At 42.9% G+C, this 21,806-nt stretch overlaps 1 protein-coding gene across 1 annotated transcript in view; it reads left to right on the forward strand.

Annotated features, from left to right (window-relative positions):
* The window catches only part of LOC115191627 (proline-rich protein 12), a 44,123-nt gene that overhangs the window by 19,451 nt on the left and 2,866 nt on the right, over positions 1–21,806 (forward strand). Inside the window, exons 7-16 of the mRNA XM_029749414.1 lie at positions 6,145–6,934; positions 7,029–7,579; positions 10,564–10,680; positions 10,921–11,054; positions 11,212–11,427; positions 11,764–12,002; positions 12,208–12,327; positions 12,627–12,724; positions 12,923–13,057; positions 17,115–17,210. Coding sequence (XP_029605274.1) covers positions 6,145–6,934; positions 7,029–7,579; positions 10,564–10,680; positions 10,921–11,054; positions 11,212–11,427; positions 11,764–12,002; positions 12,208–12,327; positions 12,627–12,724; positions 12,923–13,057; positions 17,115–17,210 — 2,496 coding nt within the window. The remainder of the gene's footprint in view (positions 1–6,144; positions 6,935–7,028; positions 7,580–10,563; positions 10,681–10,920; positions 11,055–11,211; positions 11,428–11,763; positions 12,003–12,207; positions 12,328–12,626; positions 12,725–12,922; positions 13,058–17,114; positions 17,211–21,806) is intronic.

Raw genomic sequence — 21,806 nt, forward strand, 5'->3', positions numbered from 1 at the left:
TATATAGTTTGATAACTTCTGAACACTACATTTCTATATTTTTCCCTCATAAATGTATCAAATTGACATACATTTATGTTGGAAGGTAAAACCAAATAATATATATGGATGTGGCTGTAAATACTACATCATCAAACTCCATCAGCCAGTGTGCTTCAATAGGACAAAGTAGAAATCAAATCAAATTTATTTATATAGCCCTTCTTACATCAGCTGATATCTCAAAGTGCTGTACAGAAACCCAGCCTAAAACCCCAAACAGCAAGCAATGCAGGTGTAGAAGCACGGTGGCTAGGAAAAACTCCCTAGAAAGGCCAAAACCTAGGAAGAAACCTAGAGAGGAACCAGCCTATGAGGGGTGGCCAGTCCTCTTCTGGCTGTGCCGGGTGGAGATTATAACAGCACATGGCCAAGATGTTCAAATGTTCATAAATGACCAGCATGGTCAAATAATAATAATCATAGTAGTTGTCGAGGGTGCAACAAGTCAGTAACACAAGAGTAAGTGTCAGTTGGCTTTTTCATAGCCGATCTTTGAGAGTATCTCTACCGCTCCTGCTGTCTATAGAGAGTTGAAAACAGCAGGTCTGGGACAGGTAGCACGTCCGGTGAATAGGTCAGGGTTCCAGCAGGTCTGGGACAACAGGTCTGGGACAGGTAGCACGTCCGGTGAACAGGTCAGGGTTCCATAGCTGCAGGCAGAACAGTTGGAACTGGAGCAGCAGCACGGCCAGGTGAACTGGGGACAGCAAGGCGTCATCAAGCCAGGTAGTCCTGAGGCATGGTCCTAGGACTCAGGTCCTCCGAGAGAGAGAAAGAAAGAGAGAATTAGAGAGAGCATATTTAAATTCACACAGGACACCTGAGAAAGAGTCACTCTATGTGCTACCATTTTGAATAATAGTGTAGCACTGCTGAAATACCTGGGTTGTATATAACAATATACAGTGAGCTCCAAAAGTATTGGGACAGTGATACATTTTTTGTTATTTTGACTCTGTACTCCAGCACTTTGGATTTGAAATTGTACAATGAATATGAGACTATGAAGTGCAAACAATCAGCTTTAATTTGAGGGTATTCATCCATATCGGGTGAACCGTTTAGAATTTACAGCGCCCCCATTTTAGGCAGTGGTGTAAAGTACTTAAGTAAAAATACAACTTAAGTCGTTTTTTTTATTACCTTTATTTAACTAGGCAAGTCAGTTAAGAACAAATTCTTATTTTCAATGATGGCCTAGGAACAGTGGGTTAACTGCCTTGTTCAGGGGCAGAACGACAGATTTGTACCTTGTCAGCTCGGGGATTTGATCTTGCGGTTTCGGTTACTAGTCCAATGCTCTAACCACTAGGCTACGCTGCTGCCAAGTATCTGTACTTTACTTTACTATTCATATTTTTGACAACTTTTACTTTTACTTCACTACATTCCTAAAGAAAAGAATGTACTTTTTACTCCATACATTTTCCCTGACACTCAACAGTATAAGTTACATTTTGAATGCTTAGCAGGACAGGAGACTGGTAACATTCAAGTCCTTATCAAGATAACATCCCTGGTCATCGCTGCTGCCTCTGACCTGGCGGACTCACTAAACATACATGCTTCATTTGTAAATGGTTTCTGAATGTTGGATTGTGCCCCTGGCTATCCATACATTTAAAAAACAAGAAAATGGTGCCGTCTGGTTTGCTTAATATAAGGAATTTGAAACAATTTCTACTTTGTCTTTTAGGGGACTAAAAGTATTGGGACAAATTCACTTATGTGTATTAAAGTAGTCAAAAGATTAGTATTTGGTCCCATATTCCTAGCATGCAATGTTTACATCAAGCTTGTGACTCTACAAACTTGTTGGATGCATTTGCTGTTTGTTTTGGTTGTGTTTCAAATTGTTTTGTGCCCAATAGAAATGAATGGTAAATAAAGCATTGTGCCATTTTTATTGTAAATACTGTAAGAATATTATATGTTTCTAAACAATTCTACATTAATATGGATGCTACCATGATTACGGATAGTGCTGAATGAATTGTGAGTAATGATAATTGAGAAAGTTACAGACGCACAAATATTATACCCCCAAGATATGCTAACCTCTCACCATTACAATAACAGGGGAGGTTAGCATTTTTTGGGGGTATGATATTTGTGCGTCTAACTTTCTCACTCATCATTATTCACAATTCATTCAGGACTATCCGTAACCATGGTAGCAACAAACATTATTGTAGAAGTGTTGAGAAACATATTCTATTCTTATTTACAATAAAAGTGACTCTAAAATGACAGAATACATTATTTACCATTTATTTCTATTGGGCACAAAATAGAAATGAAACAAAATACCCTCAAATTTAAGCTGACAGTCTGCACTTTAACCTGATAGTCATTGTATCACTTAAAATCCAAAGTGCTGGAGTACAGAGCCAAAACATGTACTGTATAAGGATAATGAAACTGTAAGGCTGACATACACTACATGACCAAAAGTACGTGGACACCTGCTCGTCAAACATCTCATTCAAAAATCATGGGCATTAATATGGAGTGTCCCCTTTGCTGCTATAACAGTCTCCACTCTTCTGGGAAGGCTTTCCACTAAATGTTGGAACATTGCTGCGGGGACTTTCTACTATTCAGCCACAAGAGCATTCGTGAGGTTGGGCACTGATGTTGGGAGATTAGTCTGACTCGCAGTCTGCGTTCCAATTCATCCCAAATGTGTTTGATGGAGTTGAGGTCAGGGCTCTGTGCAGGCCAGTGAAGTTCTTCCACACTTTTTACACGCTTCGGCGGTCCCGTTCTGTGAGCTTGTGTGGCCTACCACTTTGCTGCTGAGCCTTTGTTGCTCATAGACGTTTCCACTTCACAATAACAACACTTATACAGTTGACCGTGGCAGCTCTAGCAGGGCAGAAATTTTACGAACTGCCTTGTTGGAAAGGTGGCATCCTATGACGGTGCCATGTTGAAAGTCACTGAGCTCTTCAGTAAGGCCATTCTACTGCCAGTGTTTGTCAATGGAGATTGCATGGCGGTGTGCTCAATTTTATACACCTGTCAGCAACGTGTGTGGCTGAAATAGTTGAATCCACTAATTTGAAGGGGAGTATATATTTTTGTATAAGTAGTGTATATCTCAACGTGCTCAAAACCTGTCAATTGAAACAAATCATAAAGAAAATATGTGCATGTCAAGCTATAGCCAAATACTTTATGGAAAATTATATTTACCATCTACTATTCTTTCTATTCAGCACTTCAAAAAGAACAGTGTTAAAATGTGTATGTTGTATTTTTTGCTATTGGATCGAATAGTAGTTAACTTGACTAAATGTTGAGCCTATCATCATTATCTGATGTATTGGTGACTAAATAAAATGTTCTCATGGTATTTCACACAAAATTTGGATTTTGTATGAATGACTCAGGGGTGAAATATGTGTGAAACCCCAATGAAGGAACAATCAAATGTTCTGAGCATAAGATACAAGTGTTATCAGTTTAGTTTTGTACTTAGAGTTTTGAAAATATCCCACTGGGTACAAACTGATTGAATCAACGTCGTTTCAGCGTAATTTGTCAACGTATTGTGATGTAGAATCTACATTGGATTTGAAAAAAGTTATCAACTATTGTTTTGAGGTTATCAACCACAGGATTATGTCATCAAGGTAACCAAATTTCAACATAGCCAAACCTTATGTTGAAATATGTTGAATTTGTACCAACTGGAGAATTGATCTAGCTACAGCTACCCTCCCATCCAAAGTTTTAACAAAGCCCAGCTATTATATTTGTCACTGACTATTAGCGATGTGCTATTGTGAGAATGATTGTTGAGAGAGCTCCACTTAAAAACTAAATAGAGTCACTGTTGCTATCATTCCAAAGGGTAGGTTTAACAGAGCGAATATGTGACCATACTTTATCAATCATCAGTGATGCTATTTGCAAAGTCATCAGCAGCAACTGTTTTAATTCAATCCAGAATTCAACAAAAAAATTAAAATACAATAGGCCTAGGGTTTCAAACTCTGGTTGATTTAAAATGTAATGATATTTAGTGATATTGAATTTAGTGTTTGGTTGTCAACGCAACCAAATATCAACATTTGAAGGAGATGTATCTTCTGCTTGAAATGTTCTATCTGTGCCACTGACTTAGTCTGGCTTTAATTCCAGTTTGTCTACAAATTAAAAATGAATATGTTGGATTCACGTTTCCATCTCAACCAAAATCTAAGTTAAAGAATAGGACTAAATCAAATCAAACTCTATTGAAAGTTCATTTAAAGTTTGATTTGATTTAGTCCTATTCTATAACTTAGAATTTTGGTTGAGATGGAGACGTGAATCCAACATATCAATTTTTTCTTCTTTTTTTAACAGGAATTAAAGGCAGACCTAGTCAGTTGCACAGATGGAGCTATCCAAGTAGAAGATCAAAATCTTTTTCAAATGTTGATATTTGGTTGCATTGACAACTAAACACAATTCAATATCACTTTTGAAATACAATAATATGAGTAACACATCCATGGCCAAATTCTTCTTATTTCACCTTTATTTAACCAGGTAGGCTAGTTGAGACAAGTTCTCATTTGCAACTGCGACCTGGCCAAGATAAAGCATAACAATTCGACACATACAACAACACATGTAATCATATAAAGCGTGCATCTTCAAGATAGCATGCATAGGTCATCGCAAGTCTGTGGAGATTGCTGTAATAATTTGCACAGAATCTCAAACGGCATTGACACATCCAAGCGCCACATTTTGAGGTTACTGTAACTATACATTTCTTCTTATGTAATCATATAAAACGTGCGTGTAAGATAGCATGCGTAGATCAACGCAGGTCTGTGGAGATAGCTGTAATAATCTCTGCAGAATCTCGAACGGCATTGATCACTTGCACCACGGACTTTTACTGTAATCTCAACTGCAATCTAGGTAATTTGGTTCTGCTATTAGATGAAGCACAGTGATATCACATTAATCTATTGTATAAATGAATTAAATATCTGACTTTGTATTCCAATTTGAACTTTGCTGTGAATTTATATGGTTGAAAGTGCAGTGATAGAGAAATAATGAGAAAAGGGTGTGAATGGGGAAGAGAAAAAAAGAGAGTATATAGGAGGGAGATTTTTATATATTATTATAATAAAGCTTGGACTGAAACAAATGATAATAAATCCCTATAGGCTATATAACTGTATTTTCCCCCAAAATCAGACATTGTTTTATCAGACATTGTTTTTATTTTGGAATTTGGTTGTGCTTTTAAATGGTTGAAAGCATTTAAAACTTTTGCCTGTTTTTTTGAGTGGGTGAATATAGGTTGTAATCTCATTGATCAACGTCTCAATCAAAAATGAGCCAATTATCCACGTTGAAATGACGCAGTGTGCCCAGAGGGATACCACTTACATCTGAAAGTGTCAGGACAGCCGAAACAAATGACCTCACCATTTGGCTGTGCTTTGAAGATGCATTAGAGGTGTGTGTATGTAAGGCCGTGTGTATGTGAGTCTGTGTGTATGTGAGGCTGTGCGTGTGCGTGTGTGTGTGTATCTACATAGAGCTGTGTGTGTGAGGCTGTGTGTAAGGCTGTGTGTGTGTGCGCATATCGGCAGCCTATAGAGGGCGAAGCGGAGGCATGAGTCGGAGGTGATTGACAGCCAGCCTCTCTGACTGACAATAAATCAGAGAGAAAGGGAGAGAGGAGAGAGAAGGCTGTTGCCAGGGTAGCTGTTGCCACGGTTACCCAATTATATTTTCTTACCACCCTCAGACCCCCCCCCCTGCTGTTGGTAAGGTGAACTACCTCTATTCAGAGGAAGAGAAAGCTTTATAAAGGTACACCCCAACACGAAGCATGGAAAAATACGGTTATATAGCATTTAGGGATTTATTACCATTTGTTTCAGTCCAAGCTTTATTATAATGATAAATAAAAATCTCCCTTCTATATACTCTTTTTTTTTCTTTTCCCATTCACACCTTTTTCTCATTATTTCTCCTGCCATTCATTTTCTTATTTCTTTCCTCCCCTGTCTTGTCTGCACCTCACCTTTCCTCTTCCCTCTCTTTTCTCCTCTCCTCATCTCCTCTCCTCCTCCCTCTTAGACAGAGGACAAGCCCCCGGAGCTGAAGTCTAATTTCATGGCCTCCTTCCTGGACTTCCTCAAAACGGGGAAGAAGCAGCCTGAATCTGGACCTGGTGGACCACAAGACCTTGGAGGGCCAGTGGAAGGAGTTGAAACCACAGACTCTTCCTCCCTGAAGGGTAGGATCCTGTCCCCGCCTCCCCCTCCACCGCCCCCTCCTCCACCCCCTCCGTTTGGGGACAGTAGCGAGGGCGAGGACGGGCTGAGTCCCTGTAAGCGTCTGGATGACGAGCTGAAGAGGAACCTGGAGACACTGCCGTCCTTCTCCTCCGACGAGGAGGAGGACTCTGTCAGTAAGAACCAGGACCTGCAGAAGAGCATCTCCTCGGCCATATCTGCCCTTTACGACACGCCCCATTCACTGGCTGCAGCCGTGGCCCTGCCCCCACCCAGCCCATCTCCATCTCAGAGCCCATCGCTGCCACAAACGCCGCCGCCCGTGGCCCAAATGCAGGAGGACGTAGCCGATCTGGAGGAGCAGGACAATGACGTAGAGACAAACATGCAACTTCACAACACACAGGCCAACACACAGCCAAATACACCGTCCCCAGAACAGGAAGGACTGAATGGGATGGACAGAGAGGATGAACGACAAGAGGAGATGGAGGAAGAGGAGGAGATGGAGAAGAAGAGGGTAGAGGAAGACCTGAATGTAGAGCGCAGGGGTATGGAGGAAGAGGTAGAGGAGAGAGAAGAGGAGGAGAGAGAGCCTGAGTTTGAGATGCTGGATGCTCCTAAAGTGGAAGGTGAGTAGCCTACAACCTCAGATATTCTGGAATGGTATGACAAACAGTTGTTCATTTCCAAAGATGTAATATACTCTGAACCCCCCCCTCCCAGATTCTCCATCCGGGCCTCCCCTCGCCACCGCACCCCCCTTTCCCCCATCCCTCTCCCCGTCCCCTCTCACTTCTTCCTCCCCCTCCCCCCTATCTCCCCCACCACTCTCTCCACCCTCCCCTCTGCCCTTCCAGCATGAGGATGATGAAGAGGAGCAGAAGCAGCCGTCCCCCCAACAAACCCACCACCCCCACCACAACCCCGCCGCCTCTCCTCCCCCCAGCTCCTCGCCCCTGGCCCTACCCTCTCCACCCTCCCCTTCCCCTGCAATGCCCCCCTCTACTACCCCCCCTCCCTCCTCCTCTCCTCCCCTTTCGGATGCTCCAGAGCTGGCCCAGCCTTCCTCCTCGCCCTCCTCTTCCCCACCCTCACCCCCCACCCCTGAGGATGCTCCAGCCTCCAAGATCACCTCTCTGCACCTGGCCAAAAAGCAGGACAATGCGGCCATCGCTGGAGAGAGCGAGGAGGAGGACAGCGAGAGTGGCGGCGAGGGCATCTTCCGGGAGAGGGACGAGTTTGTGGTGCGGACTGAGGACATTGGCACGCTCAAGGTGAGGGCTTCTGGCATTCACTATGGGAGGTGGTATGTCTTGTCTTCTCACTCACACACACACACACACACACACACACACACACACACACACACACACACACACACACACACACACACACACACAGACACACACACACACACACACACACACACACACACACACACACACACACACACACACACACACACACACACACATACACACACTTACAGTGCCTTCAGAAAGTATTCACATCCCTTGACTTTTTCCAAAAATGTTTGTGTTACATCCTGAATTTAAAATAGATACATTTTTAATTTTGGGTCACTGGCCTACACACAAAACCCCATAATATCAATGTGTGATCATGTTTTTAGACATTTTTACTAGTTAATAAAAAATGAAAAGCTGAAATGTCTTGAGTCAATTAGTATTCAACCCCTTAGTTATGGCAAGCCTAAATAAGACTACAAATGTGCTTAACAAGTCACACCATGAGTTGCATGGGCTCCCTCTGTGTGCAATAATAGTGTTTAACATGATTTTAAAGGACTACTTCATCTCTATACCACACACATATTATCTGTAAGGTCCCTCAGTCGAGCAGTACATTTCAAACACAGATTCAACCACAAAGACCAGGGAGGTTTTCCAATGCCTCGCAAATAAGTGCACTTATTGGTAGATGGGTAAAAAAAACAAAAAAAACATTGAATATCCCTTTGAGCATGGTGAAATTATTAATCCTTAAGAGACACACCCGTGCGTCAATCTAAGTAACATAATAAAACATCCCCAGAGGTATCAATCCGCTGCATCCGCCTATGTCGGCCTTCCGCGTCTGCGGTGGAAGGTGGCCGAGCTACAGCTGTGTTTGTCAGACCATGAGACATCCTGAAAATCAGTCTTCTCACGAAAACGTATGTAGCATCTGAACAGTCCTACGAACCCCCACAAGTGTCACGGGAGTCGTCTGAAATCGGTAACGTTGATGTGCCAATTGCTGACTATAGCGTCTGAACCGTTTGGGCTACAAACTAATATCGGTTTTGCTCTACGACCCCCATTCGTCTGAAGGTAACCCATACAAATGTATGGAGGTGGCTTTGTGGCAACAAAAATAAGGGGTTAAAGATGTGTAAAACAATGTATAACAAAAATATTTCCTGAGCTTTCGTATATCTCCTAGATATAGGATAGACTTCAAAACCTTAATCTTTATGAATTATTTGTTGACATTTTTTTGCCATTTATGGACGTGATTTTCAATGCATTTCTGTAGGCTATAGAAGTAAAGGCCAAATTCAATATTTTATCAAATAATGAAAAATACAACATTTGGGATACCTAAAGGTGTCTTAAAATTCCAAATCAAATAGCTAAATGATCCCCCCGGGTGTTCTTCCTAACTCAGTTGCCGGAGAGGAAGGAAACCACTCAGGCATTTCACCATGAGGCCAATGGTGACTTTAAAACAGTTGCATAGTTTAATGGTTGTGATAGGAGAAAACTGAGGATGGATCAAAAACATTGTAGTTAAGGATCGCCTAACATTTTGCCTGAAATGACATACCCAAAAATAACTGCCTGTAGCTCAGGACCTGAAGCAAGGATATGCATATTTTTGATACCATTTGAAAGGAAACACTGAAGTTTGTGGAAATGTGAAATTAATGTAGGAGAATATAACATATTAGATCTGGTAAAAGATAATACAAAGAAAAAGCATGCGCTTATTTTTTATTTTTTTGTTCCATCATCTTTGAAATTCAAGAGAAAAGTCACCATGTATTATTACAGGTTACGCGCAATTTCGATTTTGGCCACTAAATGGCAGCAGTGTATGTGCAACGTTTTAGACTGATCCAATGAACAATTGCATTTCTGTTCAAAATGGTGTATCAAGACTGCCCAAATGTGCCTAAATGGTTTATTGATCCATTTTTCAAGTTCATAACTGCGCAGTCTCCTCAAACAATAGAATGGTATTCTTTCACTGTAGTGTCTACTGTAAATAGCACAGTGCAGTTAGATTAACAAGAATTTAAGCTTTCTGCCCATAGACATATCTGCCCATCAGGTATGTCTACGTCCTGGGAAATTTTCTTGTTACTTACATCCTCATGCTAATCACATTAACCTTCGTTAGCTCAACCGTCCCGCGGGGTGGGGCACCGATCCTGTAGAGGTTAACAATACTAACCTAAATCAGTGAAAAGAAGGAAGCCTGTACAGAATACAAATATTCCAAAACATGCATCCTGTTTGCAATAAGGCACTAAAGTAAAACTGCAAAGAAATTAACTTAATGTCCTGAATACAAAGCATTATGTTTGGGGCAAACACAACACATCACTGAGTACCACTCTTCATATTTTCAAGCATGGTGGTGGTGACTGCATCATGTTATGGGTATGCTTGTCATTGGCAAGGACTGGGGAGTTTTTGGGGGATAAAAATAAGCAGAATAGTGTTAAGCACAGGCAAAATGTTAGAGGAAAACCTTGTTCAGTCTTCTTTCCAACAGACACTGGGAGACAAATTCACCTTTCAGCAGGACAATAACCTAAAACACAAGTCCAAATATACACAGGAATTGCTTACAAAGATGACATTGAATGTTCCTGAGTGGCCTAGTTACAGTTTTAACTTAAATCAGCTTGAAAATATATGGCAAGACTTGAAAATGGCTGTCTAGCAATGAGCAACAACCAACTTGACAGAGCTTGAAGACTTTTAAGAAGAATAATGTGCAAATATTGTACAATCCAGGTGTGCAAAGCTCTTAGAGATTTACCCAGAAAAACTCACAACTGTAATCGCTGCCAGAGGTGATTCTGCCAGGGGTGTAAATGTAAATGGAATATTTCTGTATTTCATTTTCAGTACATTTGCAAACATTTCTAAAATCATATTTTCACTTTGTCATTATGGGAAATGTGGAGTAAGTCAAGTATGAATACTTTCTCAAGGCACTGTACATACTCTCTTTGTCTCTCAAGATGGCCCTGCAGACCGGCCGTGAGCCACCACCCATCTGGAGAGTGCAGAAAGCCCTGCTGCAGAAGTTCAGCCCTGAGATCAAAGACGGACAGAGGCAGTTCTGTGCCACCAGTAACGTGAGTTACTCACATCCCATTTAAGACAGGAGACTCTCTCCTTCTCTTTAATGTTAAAGTACAATCCAGCGATGGATGCAAGGATTTACAATCCAGCATGAGATCGTCATGATGGTTGTACAAATATTTTGAAGCTACACATTGTTTGTTTATAATAACTAAAATGATTATCTCTCTATAAATATTTCCCTCCCTTTCTCTCTCTCTCTCTCTCTCTCTCTCTCTCTCTCTCTCTCTCAGTATCTGGGCTACTTTGGCGATGCCAAGATGCGGTACCAACGTCTCTATGTCAAGTTCCTGGAGAATTTCAATAAAAAGGATTATGTCCGTGTGTGCTCACGTAAACCCTGGCACAGACCTAGACTCATGTTGAGGTAGGTTTGTGCTGTTTGTCCCTGTGTGTTTGCCGTACTCCTCTGGGTCTTGATTCATACGTGCCCAACCCCATGTAGAACCGTAGCCCCTACCTCCATGCATGTGTAACTGTAAGCAATATCCTGCAAAATTACTCATTTTTTTGTACCTTGACAGGCGTCAATCACTCCCATCGCTCCCCAAGCCACCTCCCCCTGTCATCAGTCAAACTCCACCCCGATTGGAGCGAGATGAGAGGGAGCGGAAGGAGAAAGAGAAGGAGCAGAAAGAGAAGGAGCAGAAAGAGAGGGAGCAAAAAGAGAGGGAGCAAAAAGAGAGGAAGCAAAAGGAAAAAGAGAAGGAGCAGAAAGAGAGAGCGCAAAAGGAAAAGGAGCAGAAAGAGAAAGAGAGGGAACAAAAGGAGAAAGTGAGAGATCAAAAGGAGAAAGAGAGAGAGAAAGAGAGGAAACAAAAGGAAAAAGCGAAAGAGCAGAAAGAGAGGGAGCAAAAAGAGAAAGCGAGAGAGCAAAAGGACAAAGAGAAAGAGATGGAGCAAAAGGAGAAAGCAAGAGCGCAGAAAGAGAGGGAGCAAAACGACAAAGCAAGAGAGCAGAAAGAGAAGGAGAGGGAGCAGAAGGAGCGAGAGAGGAGGGAAAAAGAAAAGGAGCGAGAGATGGAGAGGGAAAAAGAGAAACAGCGAGAGAGAGAGCGAGAGAAGGAGAAGAAGGAGAGAGAAGAAAAAGAAAAGAGGCATTCACCACCTCAGGAGAAGGTGGAGAGAAGGAGCAGTGAAGTGGACCGAAAGAGAGTGAGGGAGGAGAAGAGAGGAGGAGGAGAGAAGAAGACAGAGCGCCCATCGAGGGCGAGGCTAGTGAAGGTGGAGCCTCCACCCAAGAAGAGGAAGAAGTGGCTGAAGGAAGTCCCCTCTGACTCAGACTCCTCCCTCGATGGGCCCAGCGAGGACCAAGGTGAGGGACTATGTATGTTTGTGTGTGTGTGTAACTGTGTGTGTGTGTGTGTTAATGCAATTTTGGTATGTATATTTATGTGTAATGGCTTGGCTATAACTCAGAGAGTTAAGTCTTGTAACGCACTGGAGCCCCAGGTTCAAACCCACTCAGTGACATATTCTCTCTCTCTCTCTCTCTCTCTCTCTGTGTCTCTCCCCCGTAGCCCCAGTGAGAGGGGGGATGAACAGTCGAGCCATGAGGGAGATGTTCAGGAGTTACATAGAGATGCTGGTCAGTACAGCACTTGACCCCGACATGATTCAAGCCCTGGAGGACACAGACGGTGAGATGGATGGGGTCGTGGTGTGAGCAGATGAGTGGGTGATGATGTGATCAGGTCTGGGGTACATTCAATGTCCATTCAGTCAATAAACTGAAATTACATTGCTTCTCTATGATAATTTGGAATTAGAATTTCAGTTTACTTCCTGAATTGACTGAATTCAAAGGGAATTTACCCCAGCCCTGGGAGTGTGTAAAGAGATTATTGATCAAAGTAAGTGAGTGAGAGTAGGATTAAGGAAGAAAGATGTCATGAGATAAGTCATACAGACTCTATGTCCCTCCCACTCTGGCCCCCAGACGAGTTGTACCTCCCGCCCATGAGGAAAATTGACAGCCTACTCAACGAACAAAAGAGGAGACTGTTAAGGAGAGTCAACATGAGTGGCCAACACCAGGTAATTCTGTCTGTTTAGTTGTAAAAATGCTGATACCTGATGTGGTACCTGTTGTGTTTGGAGTTTTACCATATCTCCTTCCAATCTCCATCCAACTTTCTCACTAACATAAAGAAAAGTGAAAGCTTTAAAACAGTTGAAATTACCACTTCTCCCTCTCCCCCTTGCTCCCTCCATCTTTATATTTTTCTTCTTTAGGAGACTCTGCATATGTTCCCCAAAATGACAGCAGACCCCCTGGACTCTGGAGCGGTCAAAGTGCACCTCGGCGGTGAGTGCTACAACCGTAAAACCCTCAACCGCGTCAAGAAGAGCACCACGCCCAAACAGCAGGTGAGTGAACCACATCCAGTCATGAACTCCTTGACTTTAGTATCACACTGCTGACACCAATGTATCCAATCCACTGTGGCTAACCCTGGCCTTGAAGATTATGTCTAGGTGTTGTAGAAGCCGAGTAGAAGAGACCATTCTGTTTCACAAGAACTGGAGTAATAAAGTCTGGACCTGTTTGTCACTTTGCTTTGTACATAAACTTGTACCTTGGTGGTTTTAACATGGTCCGGATGGTGTTTACCCATGTGCTAACAAAGCAAAACCATGACGCTGTCCTTATTTACACTTGCGTTGTCTTATTTCTTCTAGTCTCGCGTAGCCATACCTCCAAAAACATTGTTGTCACGTCCTTTGGAAACGGTTTGAATGGTCCACTGGCTTCCATTTTTAGGTATTTTAGGTATTTTACATTTCAAGAACCCTCCCCCCACATGCCCGTTGAAGGAGTGCTGCGTGTTAAGCTCCGCCCAAGCAATGCATTTGATCGTTTTTTTTCGTGTTGCAAGGCGTCACTGATTTACACCGGGTCCCCACCCCTTTTTAGCCACTTTCAGCCATAGACTTCACCAGGCTTTCCAATCAGGGAAACCTGGTTCTCGACAAGGCTATGTTTCTTCTTTTAGCATTGATCAAGTGTATTTGTATTTTTAGTGGTCCTCTGAAAGTATGTGAAGATGGCGCTGGAGAAGAAGGATGACGTTTCATGTGTCCCCTAACCGATTGTGTTTTTTTGTTTGTTTCTTTGCGTTGTTTGTAACTTGTTTTTTTTACTTATTTTGTACATAATGTTGCTGCTACCGTCTCTTATGACCGATCTTCTGGTCATCAAAACTGCGATTATTCACCACGAACTGGCAGAATACTTTATTTCCTTTTATGAGTCTGACGAGCCCGATGTGAATGACATACTGTTTTCCCGGGAACAGGCCCAGATCCCCGTCATTTGCGTGAAGAGAAGGTGTAGAAAAAGGGGCCGGAGGTCTGGCTGCCTTCTGAGAATTTGTAGGCGATCGAATAAACCCCCACTGCCTTCCATTCTGCTAGCAAACGTGCAATCTTTGGAAAATAAAATCGATGATCTACACGAAAGATTAAACTACCAACGGGACATTCAAAACTGTAATATCTTATGCTCCACGGAGTCGTGGCTAAACAACGACATTATCAACATACAGCTGGCTGGTTATACGCTGTATCGGCAGGATAGAACAGCGGCGTCTGGTAAGACAAGGGGTGGCGGACTATGTATAAGTCTTGAGGTGTTGCTCGTCTGAGGTAGAGGATCTCATGATAAGCTGTAGACCACACTATATGCCTAGAGAGTTTTCATCTGTATTTTTCGTAGCTGTCTACATACCACCACAGACTGAAGCTGGCACTAAGACCGTACTCAATGAGCTGTATTCCGCCATAAGCAGACAGGAAAACACTCACCCAGAGGCGGCACTCCTAGTGGCCGGGGACATTAATGCAGGGAAACTGAAATCCGTCTCATCAAATTTCTATCAGCATGTTAAATGTGCAACCAGAGGGGAAAAAACTCTGGCCCACTTTTAATCCACACACAGAGACGCATACAAAGCTCTCCCTCGCCCTCCATTTGGCAAATCTGCCCATAATTCTGTCATCCTGGTTCCTGCTTACAAGCAAAAATTAAAGCAGGAAGCACCAGTGACTCGATCAATGAAAAAGTGGTCAGATGAAGCAGATGCTAAGCTACAGGACTGTTTTGCGAGCACAGACTAGAATATGTTCCGGGATTCCTCCGATGGCATTGAGGAGTACCACACATCAGTCATTGGCTTCATCAATAAGTGCATCGATGACGTCATCCCCACAGTGACCGTACGCACATACCCCAACCAGAAGACATGGATTACAGGCAACATCCACGCTGAGCTAAAGGCTAGAGCTGCCACTTTCAAGGAGCGGGACTCTAACCCGGAAGCTTATAAGAAATCTTGCTATGCCCTCCGACAAACCATCAAACAGGCAAAGCGTCAATACAGGACTAAGATCGAATCGTACTACACCGGCTCTGATGCTCGTCAGATGTGGCAGGGCTTGTAAACCATTACAGACTACAAAGGGAAGCACAACCGAGTGACAGTGACACGAGCCTACCTGATGAGCTATACTACTTCTAAGCTCGCTTCGAGGCACATAACACTGAAACATGCATTAGAGCACCAGCTGTTCCGGAAGACTGTGTGATCATGCTCTCCGCAGCCGATGTGAGTAAGACCTTTAAACAGGTCAACATTCACAAGGCCGCCGTGCCAGACGGATAACCAGGACGTGTACTGCGAGCATGCGCTGACCAACTGGCAAGTGTCTTCACTGACATTTTCAATCTCTCCCTGTCCGAGTCTGTAATACCAACATGGTTTAAGCAGACCACCATAGCCCCTGTGCCCAAGAACACTAAGGTAACCTGCCTAAATGACAACCGACCCATAGCACTCACGTCAGTAGCCATGAAGTGCCTTGAAAGGTTGGTCATGGCTCACATTAACACCATTATCCCAGAAACCCTAGACCCATTCCAATTTGCATACCTCCCAAACAGATCCACAGATGATGCAATCTCTATTGCACTCCACACTGCCCTTTCCCACCTGGACAAAAGGAACACCTATGTGAAAATGCTATTCATTGACTTCAGCTCAGCATTCAACACCATAGTGCCCTCAAAGCTCATCAATAAGCTAAGGACCCTGGGACTTAACACCTCCCTCTGCAACTGGATCCTGGACTTCCTGACAGGCCGCCCCTAGGTGGTAAGGGAAGGTAACAACACGTCCGCCACGCTGATCCTTAATACAGGGGCACCTCAGGGGTGCGTGCTCAGTCCCCTCTGCACTCCCTGTTCACTCATGACTGCACAGCCAGGCACGACTCCAACACCATCATTAAGTTTGCCGATGACACAACAGTGGTAGGCCTGATCACCGACAACAACGATACAGCCTGTAGGGAGGAGGTCAGAGACCTGGCCGCGTGGTGCCAAGACTACAACCTCTCCCTCAACATGATCAAGACAAAGGAGATGATTGTGGACTACAGGAAAAGAGGACCAAGCACGCGCCCATTCTCATTGACGGAGCTGTAGTGAAGCAGGTTGAGAGCTTCAAGTTCCTTGGTGTCCACATCACCAACAAACTAACATGGTCCAAGCACACCAAGACAGTTGTGAAGAGGGCACGACAAAACCTATTCCCCCTCAGGAGACTGAAAAGATTTGGCATGGGTCCTCAGATCCTCAAAAGGCTATACAGCTGCACCATCGAGAGCATCCTGACTGGTTGCATCACTTCCTGGTATGGCAACTGCTCGGCCTCCGACCACAAGGCGCTACAGAGGGTAGTGCGTACAGCCCAGTACATCACTGGCGCCAAGCTTCCTGCCATCCAGGACCTCTATACCAGGCGGTGTCAGAGGAACGCCCTAAAAGTTGTCAAAGACTCCAACCACTCTAGTCATAGACTGTTCTATTGGCTACCGCACGGCAAGCAGTACCGGAGCGCCAAGTCTAGGTCCAAGAGGTTTCTAAACAGCTTTTACCCCCAAGCCATAAGACTCCTGAACATCTAATCAAATGGCTACCCAGACTACTTGCATTGCCCCCCCCTTTTACGCCGCTGCTACTCTCTGTTGTTATCATCTATGCAGTCACTTTAATAACTCTACCTACATGTACATATTACCTCAGCTAACCGGTTTCCCCACGCATTTTCTCTGTACCGGTACCCCCCTGTATATAGTCTCGCTATTGTTATTTTACTGCTGCTCTTTAATTACTTGTTACCTTTTATTTCTTGTTCTTATTTGTATTTTAGATTTTTTTTTAAACTGCATTGTTGGTTAGGGGCTCGTAAGTAAGTATTTCACTGTGACTAATACAATTTGATTTGATTTGAAGTTGTGAATACATAGTAGACTAGGCCTTTTCCCTATTCATCCTCAGTCCAAGAGAATCGGAGAGATTCCCTAATAAATGATTTCCTCTCTCCTTTCCCTCCATCTCTTTTTCCTCTCTCTCTGTGACTCTCAGGACCTCAAGCTGTCCACAGAGACGTGTCGTGTCTATAGCCTTTATCATTCTCTCCATCACTACAAGTATCACACCTTTCTGAACTGCAAGAAGGAGGTAAGACTCAGCATCACAATTGCTTTTCACAACACTGACCTTCCAACACCCCTCTCTTTCCTCTATGGCATTGTTGTTCTTCTCTACTTTCTTCCTGATTCTCTCCCTTTCCCCTCCTCTCTCTCTCTGTTTCCATTGTGTTAGGAATCATTCAAATGGAGCACTGTGTATTTAGTCCTTTTGTTGTGAAATGTTGGCTGTCATTTGTGGGTGGTTGTGCTTATATAATAATCACTTTATTTATTATCCATCCTAGAGTAGATATTTGAATTGCATAACATCAATTCATGTTAGATGTATATGCAACATGTCTATACTCATGGGCATTAATATGGAGTTGGTCCCTCCTTTGCTTCTATAAAAGCCTCCACTTTTCTATGAAGGCTTTTCACTAGATGTTGGAATATAGCTGCAGGGATTTGCTTCCATTCAAGAGCATTAGTGAGGTTGGGCACTGATGTTGGGCGAGTAGGCCTGACTTGCAGTCGGCATTCCAATTCATCCCAAAGGTGTTCGATGGGGTTGAGGTCAGGGCTCTGTGCAAGTCAGTCAAGTTCTTCCCCACCCATCTTGACAAACCATTTCTGTATGGATCTCGCTTTGTGCACAGTGCTATTGTCATGATGAAACAGGAAAGAGCCTTCCCCCAAACTGTTGCCACAAAGTTGGAAGCACAGAATCGTCTAGAATGTCATTGTATGCTGTAGCATTAAGATTTCCCTTCACTGGAACTAAGGGGCTTAGCCCAAACCATGAAAATCAGCCCCTGACTATTATTCCTCCTCCACCAAACTTTACAGTTGACCCTATACATTGGAGCAGGTAGCGTTCTCCAGGCATCCGCCAAACCCAGATTTGTCCGTCGGACTGCCAAATGGTGAAACGTGATTCATCACTCCAGAGAACGCATTTCTCAGTGACACAATGAATGGTCGTTTTGTTCGATAAATTCCTTCTTTATATCCCCAAAATGTCAATTTATTTGACGCTTTTGATTAAGAAATACACAGGTTCCAACTTGCCCAACATGACTACAAAGTATCTACCTGTAAACTTGGTCCAAACATTTCAAACTACGTTTCTAATCCAACCTCAGGTACCCTAAAATGTAAATAATTTATCAAATTTAAGACGGAATAAACTGTTTCCAATACCGGAGAAAAACAACGAGGAGCGCACTCCTGTTCACACACACCAAAAGTCCACCTGAGTGACACTTAGAAAGAATAGGACTACTTCTTCATTTTTCAAAATAAAAACATCAAACAATTTCTAAAGACTGTTGACATCTGCCAAATCAGTTCTGTTATACTCACAGACATTATTTGAACAGTTTTAGAAACTTTAGAGTGTTTTCTATCCAATACTACCATGCATATGCATATCCTAGCTTCTGGGCCTGAGTAACAGGCAGTTTACTTTGAGCATGCTTTTCATCCGGACGTGAAAATACTGCCCCCTAGCCCAAAGAGGTTATTAACTGACTTGCCTAGTTAAATAAAGGTTACACTGAGAGCATAACATTTCTACAACCTAATTTTCTAATTCTAGTCTAACCAATACCCAAACGGAGATTCAGTGAAAATAAAAATCTCAATATCAAGAACAGTCCCCATGCTTGTCTCAGAGCAGCGCGCAATGGAGCTAAAATAGAAGCAATTGGATTTGAAGCAATAGCCTACAACTAACTTTAATATGCTCTTTAAATAAATAAGACCTACACCACTTTTAAAAGCACATTACTCAACTCTAGTGAGACTCATGTTGCTTACGGTAGGCCTACAGTATATTGAAAAATATGACGTGACTCTCCGCCAATAATTACATATAAAGGATTGGAGGATTCTAAATTAAACCAAAAGCCATCTCATGGGTCTCCCGGTGGCGGCCGGCACGGGTATCTGTAGCAACGCATTTTACATTGCGATGACTTAGACAGCTGCGCTACTGGGGAGGCCCCATCCACAAAGTATCAAAATACAGAGAGGTGTTGGTAAAGGTATATTGTCCTGCTAATAGCCCATAATGGGCTATTATAATACTGTACCTGGTGTCCATGTCAGGATAATCAAAACATTACTTTATTAAAGACTATCAGAAAGAATGTTGGTACTTGTTTATTTTGATCCAAAGCCATGAATGAGTGAGTCACTCAGCTTTATGTAGGTACCGCCTATAAGACTGTGTCGTCTAGTTGATAATATACTGTGTAATGATATTTTGGAGTTTATTTTGTTTTCAAAAAAATGAAAGAGAGCGATTATAATCTGAATAAAGGCCAAAACATTTATTTCTCTTTTTAGAGGGAGAAAAACGCTGTGCCAATTGTGCGCCGCCCATAAAGGCCAAAATATAGCCCTGCTAATAGCCATCATCGTGCTGTACAATGTGACCGTGTGTGTTTGAAAGAGTATTTTTTTATCATTATTTTATTAACGAAAGCATAAAGATGCTGATGAAGAAATACAGTACTGTACAGTATATGCTTTTACATTTGGATAATTAAGCATTTAAGCATTTGTGAAGATATAAGCCACCTGCATTTGTTTTAGGCTACTGTGCAGTCTGACAAGTAAACATACTGTAGTATACATGGGAAAGTGCCTAATTCCTTACATAAGGGAGAGCAGGCCATGTCCAGACTTTCTCAGTGACCTCAAGTACTCATTAACTCTGTCTTTAATGCGTTTTTGGGTTGCACCAGTCATGGACAGAAACTTCTGAGACACAGTATTAATGATGAACACCCGGAGGTTCACTGGTAAGCCACAATTGCCTCGGCATCTATCCCAGTTGGTATTCTGTGCCCGCTCCTGGTATCTCTCTTCGGTTACATATCCTTGGAATAGCAGAACAGCATAACGGTCCGGATGGCCCTTGCTGTGCCTGGTGAGCAGTTGGTTAAGTTCTGTTGTCAGAAGAGGAATGGAAATGTCAGGGTGAACAGACGACCTGATGAACCTGCCAGGCATGTTGACTCTGCCTGTCGGAGGTGGAGTTCCAGAGCTCACAGGTGTGCCTGGCATGGATTGTGACTCCATCTCATTTCTCGCCCTCTTCAACGCGTCATCTTCCACCTGACTCTCCGCCAATGCCGCCTGGCTCTGGACCAATGCATCAGCTGTCGCCCGTATCTCTGCCCTCCAATAATGTTTCTCTTCTGCTGATCTGCCTTCAATTACTTGATCTCAGTCATCCGGGTGTTCATCATTGATTCTGATCGATTGATCCATCGATTACAGTGGCCTATGATAGAAATGACTCCAACACACAAATGCTGCGTACATATTTTAAGAATCTGGCAAAACTAACCGCTTTCTTGGCAACAATGCGTTTTTTCGGTGCGGCCTGTTGTCCCGCCTTTTGTCCACTGATCTCCACGGGTGGTTGTCGGCATGTTTGCATGCGCTGCAAAAACACATTCATGTTTTTAGTACACAATAATTTATATATATATTTTTAATTTAACCTTTATTTAATTATCGATTTTATTACACAGTATGCTTTCATATTGATAGGCTATATAATTTTTTGAAAGAAAATGCACTGAAACCAAAATAACTTTAGCTTTAGTGATCCTTTCAGCTCCGGCTCATTTTCAAGTCCTCTCGTGGTGGTCCAAACCCTGGAACGGGTAGCACCATAGAAAGAAGCTGGCTTGATGAAAATTATGTCCATTTCATCTGTTCTCTTTGGTCGCAATGTCATTTTTTTAGATAAACAGCTCGTTTTTGAATGGTAACTGTTTCTAGTTATTTTATTAACGAAAGCATTAAGATGTTGATGAAGTACTGCTGTTTTGAGTTAGCAATGTAACTCTTCAGAGTACTTAAGCATCGAATAAATTGCAGGTAGGGGGATGTTCACACCTACAGTAGCTGGGCTATAAAGAGTCTTCTGTCCTGCTAATCGGCACCAAATGTTTGAAAACCTGTTTTCAAAATGCCACCAGCTGTCCATCACTACTGTAAATAAAAACACAGCATCTTGTTTACATCTTGTTTACATTTTTATTGTAACCACAATGTTACAAATAATTTGTATCTACCTTTCCAATTACTTATAGAGTTTGGGATTAATTTGATTAATATTTTTGTGTTTCTATTCTAATAAAAATGAAAAACTCTCTGGGTTTCCGTTAGGATGGAATGGAAAATATGGCGCTGTACAACGTGATGGTCGGGAGTACAGTACTGGGCTATTTAGCTAAATAATCCCTGTGTCGTGCGGGCACGCGGGAGACCGTGGTTTAATTTCCCGATGGGGAGGAAGGAGTAGCCTGTCCTTTTAAATTTGTTCTTAACTGACTTGCCATTATTAGTTGCATTGTATTAGTTTGAACGTGCAGACTGGCACTAAGAACAGAACAGAGGGAACGTTTCGCTAGTCTGCGTCATTATTCGTGCAATGCCCCTTAAAGTATTGCCAGTGTGGCGGGGTGGGGGTCCATCCACCTTCCTCCTCCTCCCTTCCCAATGATCTAGGTCGGTCTTCTGTGCGCGTCTCTGCGGCCCATCCCATGCCCCCTGCCCTCGTGCCTTGAACCTCACACGCTTTCAGTGGATACAGCTGAGGAACTGCAAGGCAATCCCATTG

This window comes from Salmo trutta, chromosome 4 (assembly GCF_901001165.1).
Source record: "Salmo trutta chromosome 4, fSalTru1.1, whole genome shotgun sequence".
In the NCBI taxonomy this organism is placed as follows: Eukaryota; Metazoa; Chordata; class Actinopteri; order Salmoniformes; family Salmonidae; genus Salmo; species Salmo trutta.